The following is a 12,535-nucleotide window of genomic DNA, read 5'->3' on the forward strand; positions in this document are numbered from 1 at the left end:
GTAGCATGGAGTTGTTCTTCCTTTCCTCTTGGCAATCTCAGAGGGCAAGAACAAATGATAGGAAGATGCCTACAGTCACAGTCAATGATTTTTTTATTGAGACAAGACTGTATATTGTTTAAAGAGCGCTTGGCAAACCTCCATCACAAATCCACAACAACAGTCCTTTCAGACATGGTTGTATCTCATAGAGCTGCTATTCTCCTGTGGCAACTGTAGTGTCCAAATCTGAGGGGAAAAAGAAACATTGCTTTAGGGAAAAAGATGGCACTGAAACCACCTGAAAGCACTTAAGATCTGTGGTCTTCATTTCCCACCTGGGCTCCCTCCCCTGTGGCACAGATAGCTCCACAGCCAGCACTAGTAGGAAAAGCACCACTGGAGAGGGCCAAACCCAGCAAGCAGCAGTTGCCTTTTCAAGGCCAGAAACTACATTCAAGCTCCTTGCTCTGCTCTTTGTTGCTTCCCTTTCCGTTCTGTTTTATTTAAACCCCAATGTGTGCACCGCTGCTGCAGGAGGGAGCCCACCTGTAGGAGGTCTGGCATTTGACTGAGACAAGGCAGCCTGGAAATGGTCTGCAATGTGGTGGAAGTCCTTTGTGGTGGAAAGTCCTTTGCATCACATTAAGGTTGGAAAAGACCTGTAAGATCATCAAGTCCAACCATCAACCCAACACCACTATGCCCACTAAACCGTGTCCTGAAGTGCCACATCTACACATTTTTTGAATACTTCCAGTGATCGTGACTCTACCACCTCCCTGGGCAGCCTGTTCCAATGTTTGACCACTCGGCGAGGAAATTTTTCCTAATATCCAATCTAAACATCCCCTGGCGCAACCTGAGGCCATTTCCTCTCATTCTGTCAGTAGTTACTTGGAAGAAGAGACCAACATCTACTTCACCACAACCCCCTTCCAGGTAGTTGTAGAGAGCGATAAGGTCTCCCCTCAGCCTCCTCTTCTCCAGACTGAAAAACCCCAGTTCCCTCACCCACTCCTTGTAAGACTTGTGCTCTAGACCCTTCACCAGCTTCATTGCCCTATCCACATTTCATGGGGACTCAATTAAGCAGAGACAGATTAATCCTTGCAGCTTTAAATACCTGCTATCCCTAGCAGGGATGTCAAACTTCCATGACATCCATTTGCTATCTTCTGCAAATTTGCCCCTGCCTCCCCCCCCCCCAGTGAAAAAAAAAAAAACTTAAACAGTTTAGATCAGATGCTGTTAAATTAAGAGAACCACCATATAAGCAAAAGGGTGATCTGCCCTCTGTCCTCCAGTCTGTACAATCCTCTCATAAACAGCAAGGGAGAAGTGAGTGAACAGAACCGGAACTGTAAGCGCTTAGATACCACAGATTTGGTCTTTATACATTGTCAGGGCAGATGAAGAATTTATGAGAATTTAAAGGATCATTCACGTGGTATCTCAAAGTCATTGTCAACACAACTTCTCTTTTACTAGCCTGCAAGTAAAAGTAGGAAATCTACCAGGAAAAAAACAGACAAATTTTCCCATAGCAACTGCTGTAAACAGCTCTACAGTCCGGGGCATTCACTATGACGTGGGTGTCAATGAACAAAGCTGTGAGCCACAGGTCAGGCGGCACGTAAAGGTGTTACTGCTCCCTTCAGTATTAGAACCGACTCCTACAAAAAAGAATGCAATTCCCTGCATTCACCTACCTGCTTCATTATATTCCACTGATTTTAGAAAGAGTCCAGATGGTGGTGCCATAGCATTTGGTGGAAAAGCCCGTGAATCTTTTATCTCCAGTAACTCCTTTATATGATGAGGTGTTAACTTTCCCTGGCCAACTGCAACTAGAGCCCCAACCATTCTTCGGACCTGGAAAAAGAGAGAACACAGCTTAGGAGCTGTCCTTGTAAAACTTAAAGGGATTAGGAAATTCTGTCCCAAGTCCTGCACTCGTGCTATCAGCAATATTGTGCTGTGTAACAGCCCACAGTTAGTACTGATGGCAAGTCAAGCTAGAAACCTCATCAGAGAGTTCAGTGCCTGTCACTCAGGAAAGAACTAGATCACCATGATTTCTTAATGTGAACCTGCTCCTGAATATAGGTACATCATTATTACTAAACCCATAGTTCCCAGAAAGCCTGATTTCTGGTGTTCCTCTACTGTTTTCCTAGTACTATCAGTTGTTTCTAGTGCCATGCACTTTGCTCCTAGACCAGCCGGTTGTTAAGAAAGAAGCAAGCATTTCCCCACCTAAAGAAGCTCTGACCCTTGTTTTAGGTACCACTGAAGTACCCCAAGTCATGGCCCAGATTGACCCATCAGAGTTCAAGCCAGTCCTGCCTGCCCCTTTTACGCCTTTGGTATCACATAACTCCAGGGAGCATTTTCAGTCCTCGCTTTATTTATTATCGGAAAGATCATACCCCTTAGTCCCTGAGCATGCCCCAGCAGTCACAGTCACCCCAGTCTGCAGAGGAAAGATGTTCTTTCCCCTTTGAGCAGGGATTGCATGGGCTGCCTAGGTTCTGCACTGATTGGGGGTGACATGATAACATGCAGCAGCTAAGCTTGTCTACAACATGCAGTGGCACAGCATCTTCTAGTGACCAAAGCTGGTGGTAGGGAAGGTAAAAGACCCAGCAAAATTACCCCACCTCTTTTAAGTCTTCCCTCCCCACAACTGAAGACACAAGTAAGAATGAGATGAGGACCTGTAACACAATGACCTCCAGCTACATAGCACTGCCGTGGAGCAAGGCTTGTTCTCATCACATGCGGGAAGAAAGCTGAGCAGAGGATGGTTTCTATTTCAGAAACAACAGCAGCACCCACACATCTGCTTGTGGCAGGAAGCTCACATGCTTGCTGGGAGAGGTGAGCTCACAGGTGGTTGCTAATACGTAAGCAACACTGATTCCAGGTGGGGGCAACGTAGGGGCTTGCTCCTCTCCCAGAAAGCCCCAAAAGAGGAAAAAAAACCCCAAGTAGGACAGCCCACCAGACAACATCCCCCCAGGTGCAGCAAACTGGTATTTCAAACACCTCTGCATGTCACAACTTCCCTTCCCTCCCTCCACACTCAGCAATTCCAAACCTAGTGGGCTAGCACAAATGTCACACCACAGTGCTCACCTCCTGCGTAAACACCCCCTCACTTCATCATCCTCTTGGCTAAAAACCACCTTTTTCCTTCTATATCCCTAGAAGACATGCTGTTCCAGGAGGGCCAAGACTTGTATCTGCCAATGCTACCTGCACACCAAATGCTAGTTCCCTATGACTAGCTAGCTGTTACATCCCTGTGTGGTGCCTACATCTCTCTCCACTCCTTTCATGAGCTGAAGGCACCCTTCTGAAGGCAGATTACTGACCGCTAATCCTCCTGGTACTTCTTACATCGAGACAGCCTCATGAAGCTGCTGTCAAGGAATAACCGAACAAGTAAGAGCCCCTCAACTTGTACCGAAAGTACTCTCAGCAAGGCACTCCTAGAGAGACTTTTATCCAGACTAGTATACTAGTATACCTACTTCCTGTGGGCATCAAGAAAGCTTGTGCAAGAAGCATCTGGGGATGGTTCAGGGAAACAAAGGACCAAAGGAGAGATGGGCAGTCCTTTTCAGGCTTTCGTTCAGCAAGAGATAAAGCTCAGGGAAAGTTAAGCCCTGTCCCAGTGCCACTGGAGCAAACAGGCTTGTATGGATAGTCCCGTAATGACAAATGCCTCTCTGAAGGGAAAGAAACAGCACAATGCAATGAACTTAACCAGCATGGTGGTGGTCAGCTAGGCAAGAGCTGAGCCCCCTCCCAGAAGCTGCCAGGACCTTCTTGGGCTTGCCTGTACTCTCCTACAGGAGAGCTGACACTGCCTAAGGGAACATGCCACAGATTCACTGAGCCCAAGTCTTATTTAACAGAGAAGCCACACTGAAACTCACCCCTTGCCATGGGCTGATCCCAAGCCACCACACTTTCACCATTTCCTAGTCACTTTTCTCAGTCCACACTAGACAAACTGTCCTCCAGTCTCAAATTTTACAGGGAACAGCATGGGGGAAACTGGTCAAGCAGATGTTGTCCTGTCTGATTCACACCCTCACGCCGCTGGCAGAACACATCCCCACTTGCGCAGGCGTGATCAGTCACTTGGCCCAAACAAACATTCATTCTATTAATGACCCTTCAAAGCATACTGAGCTCTCCAAGAACTTAAATGTACTGCTGTAATGAAGCATCGGTCTAAGTTTCTGATCCATTAATATTTACAAAAGAATAAACCAAAGTCCACTCAGCAACCTGATCATGTTTATCACTGTAAGGAGAAAGGCCCAACAAGCCAAGATGTATTTATCCAAAGGCAAACACCGTCTCTCCCTATTATGTGCTCTGATCCTAAACTGCACCGTGGAGTGCCAAGAGCCTGCCTTTACGCAGATGGCACAGAGAAGAAGCACAGATCATAGGCATATGTTATTTTATCCATCCCTCACTAGAGGTCATTGTATGCCATGATTTTAGCTTTGATGTCTCCACACTTGGAGTTAGCTAGTGTAAATGCAGACAAATGGTGTGCATCTGAAATATCCATGTGCTTGGTGTCTCCCCACTTCTGCATGCTATTCAGCAAAGATATATTCAGTTTCTGGGGCTGTTTAACCCTTTTCTCTAATAAAAACATCCAGATGTCAAAACTTATCCTAGCAGCTATACGAGGTGAGATCAGAGGTCCATCTAGTCTAGTCTCCTCTTTATGATGGAGGGCAGAAGCAGATGTTCCGGCAGGAGAGTGCAAGTTCAGCATGTACAGCCTGTTCCTGCTTCATGATAGCCTGCCAGCTCACTGTAAGGCAGCTGCTGCGAACAAGGTTCACAGACGGCATTAGGCTGAGCTGAGTATTAACAGGTAACTCTTCTCTCTGCACAATGTCAGTAAGTAGCATTTCCGTTCTAATGCACTAAATGGGTTACCAGCATTTTCTCCATGTCACAAGAGCATCTGATGAAGCAAAGCCCTGCTGTATATCAAGCCCTCCTCAAGCATGCTGTTGTTCTTCCCTTGCTTATATCCAGACACCCATGGTCAGAGCTTACAGAGCGTTACTTGGCACAGGATAAAAAACAAATTTGGTTTGTCAAAACAGAATAAAAAATAGCTGCTTGCTGTTCCCACAAAACACCCCTTCTCTCCTCCAAAAAACAAGCCCTCTCTTGCCTATTCTCTGTCTCCAGAGTGTGACCATTGCCAGGATAGGCAGACTGAGAACAGCCAACTCTTTCCTAATGAGGTGATCCATTCAGTAGAGGAGAGCGCTGTCTCCCCTGAGGATAGCAGCAAAAACCCCACTGGAGTTATTTCAAAGAAAACCCACTGGAGACTAGACAGCATGGCAGAGGGAAAGATCCTGCCTGCATAGCTGCATCAGGTCTTCCCATCTCTCCTTTGTGCAACACTGAGAATTGCTTCATGCTCCAAAGCCAGAAAGTAAAATTCCAGGCAGTCTTTGCTGGGCCCAGTGCCATTCAGCAGAGCAAGAACATATGTCTGTTGGTTTTTACCACTCAGACTGCAAGGACAAAGATTGTGGAAAACAAAACTTTCCATCCTCCCACATGATTCTATGACTTTGGACATTCATTTTAGACAGAAACTTAAAGAAATTCTGGTTCTACTGGATCAAAAAAAGAATACAGAACCTCACCTCTCTGATGCTAGGTCCCTATGTGTGCCACGCAGCTACAACACCAGCTCTGCAACAAAGATGGCACTACATAGGGATGCAATGTTGCTAAACTGATCAATAGTTACAGCGATAGCAACACTTTAGTTCTTGGAGGCAAAGTGTGTCCTGAATACAGCATCAAACAGTACCTGTCGGTAAAGAAATGATCTGCTCCTGAACTTCAACTCCCAAAACTCCAGTCCCCTAAAGAAAATAACAAAAAAGGCATTACAAAAAAAAAAAAAAAAAAAAAAAAACAAAATCACATTTTAAATGGCTCTTCTACCCACAAGAGCCGTATAAATCACAGGTGAATGCAAGTGGAATGATTAAGCACAGACCCCAATTAACCTGAAACAGCATCATGAGCTTTTGAACACCAGACATTTACTGAGGTGAAACAATTCCTGCCTGTTTTGTATGTACCTAGTTTTATGGGGCTTGATCTTCCTGCTGCCTTACACCTAAGTATACAATCATTCAAACAAAAGGGAAAAGGCAACATAAACCAAAGTGCAACTTAGCAGTCTGCTAAGATACTACTGATTTGAGGAATGCAGTTCAATGTCTTCTGGAGAATGGAAGAAACAACCAACCATAGCAAAGCAGCTCTACTTTCTCATTTGGAGCTGGCTTGAGAGAGTCACGTGGTCCTTACAGGCTTTGCAGAATTAATTTCAACATTCAGCAATGCTTACTGCAACATCCACATGCAAGGACACAGGACAAGCAAGTCAGGACACAGATGTGCCTGAGGAACCCAGCTGCAGCATCAGAACATAGGCAATAGCAAACAACAAAGCACTCCAAGCTAAGAGGGAGCAGAGCAGGAAACGGCAGATGAGTACTTGGGGATGGAAGCATAGATGTTACTATGCAAAAAGACATCCTCTCCCCTCACCAAATCTGTCTGTTCACATAGATACCATTTTCCAGAAAGTTTTATAGTATATTCCTTATAAGAACTCTACTGAGGCTAACTATTCCAACACTTCACTGACGCTCGCATCCTCTGCTAAATCTTTACAGGTTGTTTTCTAAATATTTTTGTGTTTTGCTGATGTTCCAGTACCAGGTCTGACACTAAAACCCAATGCAAACCCATTCAGGGTTTGTTCCATTCAGGAACAGTCCTGCAGGGAAGAACCTGTATGCACATTTCCTTCCTACAAATAAAAAAAAAGAAATCTGATATGCATATTAGCTATATATAAAAACATACACACACACACACACGTGTATCATACATCAGATATGCTAACAGAACAGAAAAATGAGCGAGTTTTCACTTCAGTACTTGCATCCCCAATCCATGCTACCAACCACTCTGAGAAGTCACTTTGATAAAAGTAACAATAAAATAACAATAAAAAATAAACTCACTAACAGTTTAAGTGCTCTTTATATCCCATAGCATTCCTACAGCAAAAGAGACAAAAATTACCTTGCAGAATCCAAAAAAGCAGATATTTACATGCAAACCCTCTCCTCTCCTCCCTTGCAATGAGCCCAGTAACTGGGTCTCAAAGGGCTATAGAGATTTGAATCAGCTGTGAGAAAAGCACAACTGCAACATATTGTCTGGAGGGTTCAGATGGACAGGCTGATTTTGCTGGAAACACACAAGTATCAAGAAAGGGGCTGCCCATCCCCGGGGAGAGGAGACAGCTCTTGTGAGCCATAGAAAAAAGGTGAAGCAGGGACAACGTGATTCACAGGCCCATATGGGGCATCAGGGCAGGGCTAGCAGGAAGAGAAACCGTGAAATAGTCATTGTAGGGAGCAGCCACAAGCTGTTTTCTCACTGGATGTACAGCTAAATTACTGCTTTTAGCCCGCCCTGTCGTGTATGTTGGCATATGCAAAGGCAGCTCCTGCCCCCGTACACCTCTTTGTCTCAGGGAATGACAATGTTTCTATCACTTACGTACTGTCTGTTCTCCCCACCAGCTTGATGCGTTCGGCATACAGACATGTGCATGGCTACACACATGTGCCAATACCCAGAACAGAGGTCAAAATTCAGCTCATCTCTTTAGCAAAGCATGAGACAATTTTTTCAATACGGACAAATCCCCCTCTCACCAAATTGCATGCACCTTCTTTAGCCAGGATTTTTCTGTCTTGGTTGTCTTGACAAGATACATTAAACTACAAAAGATTGATCAAGATACTTAGGAAAAATATCTTGTAGACTTTGAAAGAGAACAAGATACTTTTCTTTAAGAGGGAAACTTTGTTTTTCTTGTCAATCTCACAGATAATGTTGCTTACCAGCAAAAAATCCAGCTGTCTTTTTCCACTCGGCAACAGAAGCCAGCCCCTTGCAATGAATAATACATATTCAGCTAGAAAACAGGTGATAGAGCAATCACCCCCAAGGAATAAGTGATGGGGCTAAGTCTCTGAACTCATCCTCAGCATTCAAAAGCATTTTGTATGGATGGGACACCAATTCCACTTCCACTGTTGCTGAGCAACCGAGTTTGATGGAAGGAATCATTTTAACAGTTAGCCTTTTAAAACAGACAAGTGGTCAATTCAAAAGATTAGTTTAAGTTCAGAAAGGAAGGAAAGAATGAGAAAGAAAAGCTGCATTATATGACTAAGAGACCATGGTTTATCATTCTATGGATTCCTCCCTCTGAAACAGAAATAAACGTCCTTAAATTAGGCTAAAAAAAAAAAAACCAAAACATACACACCTATTTATAAGCTTTTCCTGCTATCCCAGCCCTTTCATTGCAGAAACGGTTCATTCTGCCATTGCAGTGAAGAAATACACATGCACTTCAGGCATATTTGCCATCTTATTTGCAGAATGGGCAAACAAACACTGAGGTCCATGACTGCAACTGTTCCCATCTGAAGAGTTTTACAGCTTAAAAGTAACTAGGACACTGTAATTAAAAAAACTTTACCAAATAGACAAAAAAACCTTCAACAATATCTAGCCTTTCACAAACACCCAAACCCCACAACTTTTTTCTCTAGATGAGAAAACTCATGGTTGTGGTTAATACAAGTATTCTAAGAGAGTTAAATGCCACTTAAATGCATTGAAACTAGGCTTCTCAAAGCCATCCCTTTCAGTCTACATATTCATTAAATCAATTAATATTGATACATTATAAAAATGACTCACTATCAAACCCAAGTTTGGATGCATGCATCATCAAAAGCAAAAACATTCCATCAGCAACTAGCTTGATGCTTTTGATACAGTTTTTAGGTTTACTCTCTCTTTTGTGAGCTGTTTTTGGCCTCATGTGGGATGGGTTTATGCAAGAAATTATACAAGAAATGACAAATTCCTCTTTAAAATTAAAATCAAAGACATAAAAAAGCCCAGCTGATCCATATTAAATCTCAGAGATCAGTCAACTGACAATAGTAGGCCTGGATTTGGAAGGCATCTGGCTCGTATGCACTTGTAGGTGATGTAGACAAGACTGTTAATGGTTATTTTCAGGTTAGCTCAGGTCTCTACCACTTACAATGCTCCTCATCATAAAGGAAAAGATAAATCTTGTGGATGAAGCACTCACTGTTACTTGTGTCCCTAAGGATAACCACACTTGACAGAGGGAGGCCAAGCTCTCCATTCAACAATGGCAATTCAATAAAAGAGCAGGAATACAGTCACATGGAAGCACCCATTTTCCTCTCCAGCATTCCTTTCCCCTTGGGGACAGTGTTTCTTAGCTGCAGGAAAGTGGGAAGTAAGAGTTTACATCTGACACTAGCTGACCATGTCCTTGTGCTTATACAGTGGAGAGTAGCAGTGGAAGTGCCATACCTAACGGAGTGGCTCTTTATAATGTTGCTGTGTATTGACAGGAACCAATGCTGAGAAGGAAAAGCAGGAATCCGGTAAGATGGGAGGAACTGAAAGACCATGGTCACTCAAAGCATACAGATCTCTCTCTGTTTCTGCAGCTCTCTTTCATTTTTTAATCTTACACTACTGCTGGCAAAACACACTGTCCTAAGACACAGGGAAAGAAATAGCAGGCTATTTGCAAACTGCAGTGAGGCTCCACAGAAGCTTGGAGCATGGCACTGATTGTTACAGACAGCTCAGTAGGTACTCAAATCTAACAGAGGGTTGCTGGGGAAAACTACAGAGAAAAGGGTTTTCTCCTAATCAGAAAGCAGGAAAATGTGGTTTGGAGACAGACAACAGCAAGGTCTTCTTTCAAGCTGAAACACAACAGCCATGTATCTGTGAAAGAAGCCAGCATGAAAGCAAAAGCTATGTTCAGATGATAAATACCCATGATCTTTCTGGGAAGAAACTTTAGTTTCTGCAGAAAGAAAATATATCAAGCCACTTAATTTCAATACTTGCAAGACCTGGTCCTGAAAGAACCTGACACTCAACAATCTTTTGTTTATGTAATAACTGGGGAATATTGGACTTTCCTTCATCAACATCCCCTGGGAAGACAGTAGGAGTTACTGGTGTGAACTGAGTGGATCTGCATAGCTACAGCAGTGACCTAGGTGTTGGGTGGGGTTTTTTCTCTTCTATTTGCAGCCTTTAGGCATAGCTAGGATAGCAGCAGGGGGAAAAAAAAAAAAAAAATCCCATTGCCTGGCAGAGCTGGTCTTTAGCAACCAAAATGAGTGTAAATGCTGGAAGCACCACACAGGAATTGCTCTGTGCCAGATTCCATACACCAGTTTATAACATCCTGCCTTTTAACGTACAAACAACTGGACCAGTTTCCCTGCCCTCATTCCTGCTCATCTTTCTCCCTGAGGATGTTGGGGAGGAGAGGGAAAGAAATGTGCTTTCCAAGCTGTCACTAGGCAGAACCCTGCTGACACCATCACAGGACTGTGAAGGCAATGCACAGCAAACGGAAGGTCAGTTCTCAAAGCAATGCTAGAAAGCAGCTTTTCAGACAAAGCAAGCAGCACCTGATCAGAGCAGCCCCTTAGCTGAGTATCTACGCTCTCACCTGTGTTCATAGTGGTGGGACAGGAAACCAGAAGCGGGTCGGATGTCTGCCTGGAGGATAGTTCTGACCGGAGATTGAAAAGGTGTTTCAGAGTTAAGTGAGCGGAAGGTGCTGAAGTCATGGGTTCCCAGCAGGAACTGTGCCGCATCTTGCATGGCAGGCACATTCAGGTGGCTGAAATTAAACATGCAGAGCCAAAGAAAAGGAGCATCAGGTGGGTCCAAGTATTTTAGGTGCGTCAAAGTCCAATTAATTGATAAGAAGCTTAAACCTGGCATGCAGATTTACCATTTGCAGCATTGTGGAAACACATTTTGCAAGATGGAGTTTGTCTTGTAATGGCCCTAACCACAAATCAAGATGCCAAATGACCGGAGCTCTGAAGGTATTCAAAACCCCAGGCTAGATGAGGGGTTGGCACATGCTTTTACACAAACCTTTATCCTGCTGTTTCAATTCAAAAAAACTCTATTCAAATTGCTGGCTAGAGTGTAGGGCAAGAGAACCAAAATCCTTTGCAGTATTTGAATCTTATAAGCTGAAAAATATGCTGCCAGGTAAGAAAATATCAAACACTATGGATGGTTTTCCAAACCTTAGATTTGCAACAGCCAGAAGACAAAATTAGGAAATAACAGAAATGGAATAAGTGAGCAAATTGTCAGAGATGAAGCCAGTGTAAACCCAAGGTGGAGATGCAGAAGAAAGGGCCAAGGGCAAAACTTAGAATGTCCAGTACCATTCATATTTCTTCATTTGAAGTATCTAGGTCTGTTCAAAATAGTCTCAAGCAAAGGAATTTAGATACTTTTACTGATGTATTTGCTGAACAGGTGCTTATTTTTATTCTATTTTTGTAAATTTTCCTAAGAAAAGCCTGAGCAAGTATGCATGATCTACGGCTTGAATTTTTCAGATCTTAACAAAGTAAAAATGTTTCTGAACAAGATGAGATTTTCCAACATCATTAAATTTTTTTCACTGTGTTCAAGAAAAATGACTAACACTTACAGAATCCTGATCATATAGAGAAGCGCTGATGACACCTAGTTGGCAGTTCAGATGCCAACAGAAATTTGATGTGTATTACGTGTTTTATACACTCAGTAGTGCACACACTATGAGCTTCTCCACTACTAGCAGTCCAAATATGCCACCTTTTAGTAAGACACCTCCCATTCAGAACTTCTAATATGCTCACCCTATCCTTCATGTGGTATTGACATTTCAGAAAATTAACTGCAGTGTCTGGACTAAATTAAATGCTATTTCATAAAGCCTGAGAATAAGGCACATTGTGCACATTACATCTAGTTTTGCAATTTCGTATTTATTCTTGCCTTCCCCAGCCCACAGAAAAGAAAGTCAGCAATTTAATGTTAGGACAATGTCATCTTTATTCCTCTGCTAGGACAGTTGAGATTACATTTTTTTCCATTACCCACGATTGTTATTCCAATAGTGGTGATGAAATTACCACAACTGGCTACAAACCTGTTTTTCTATAACATTATGGAAAACTCCAGTTTTCCTGAATATATGTTTATCTCAGTACAATGTAAACTAAAGGACAATAACAAATTATCTTCTAGCTTTTGTTTGTTTTTTCCTCACCATTTATCATGTCTTAAATTTGCTTTTTTTTAAATGCCACTGAATTTGTTTTTCTTCCCTTGCATATACAAACACTGATTTGTTATGACTCAGTGGCTGCTCCAAGAACACAAATGAATACTGAGCTAGATACACTGGTTTGTTATTGTAGGGTTGCTCAGAGTCATTGGCTCTCACTATTCAACATATATGCACTCAGGGAGTGAGAGAGCAGATTTACATGCAGTCGCTACCAGAAATAGGACT

General features: G+C 43.0%; 1 protein-coding gene across 1 annotated transcript; it reads right to left on the minus strand.

The window, feature by feature from the left end:
* Window positions 1–79: 79 nt before the first annotated feature.
* PUSL1 (pseudouridylate synthase-like 1) lies at window positions 80–10,844 on the minus strand. The gene is made up of 4 exons (XM_010291921.1): window positions 10,676–10,844; window positions 5,858–5,912; window positions 1,692–1,854; window positions 80–228 (listed from the first exon to the last, which is right to left on the minus strand). The coding sequence occupies exons 1-4, from the start codon at window positions 10,828–10,830 to the stop codon at window positions 197–199; spliced, it is 405 nt and encodes a 134-aa protein (XP_010290223.1). The 5' UTR covers window positions 10,831–10,844; the 3' UTR covers window positions 80–196.
* Window positions 10,845–12,535: the final 1,691 nt, after the last annotated feature.

The sequence above is a fragment of the Phaethon lepturus genome, unplaced genomic scaffold, assembly GCF_000687285.1.
Source record: "Phaethon lepturus isolate BGI_N335 unplaced genomic scaffold, ASM68728v1 scaffold33827, whole genome shotgun sequence".
Lineage (NCBI taxonomy): Eukaryota > Metazoa > Chordata > Aves > Phaethontiformes > Phaethontidae > Phaethon > Phaethon lepturus.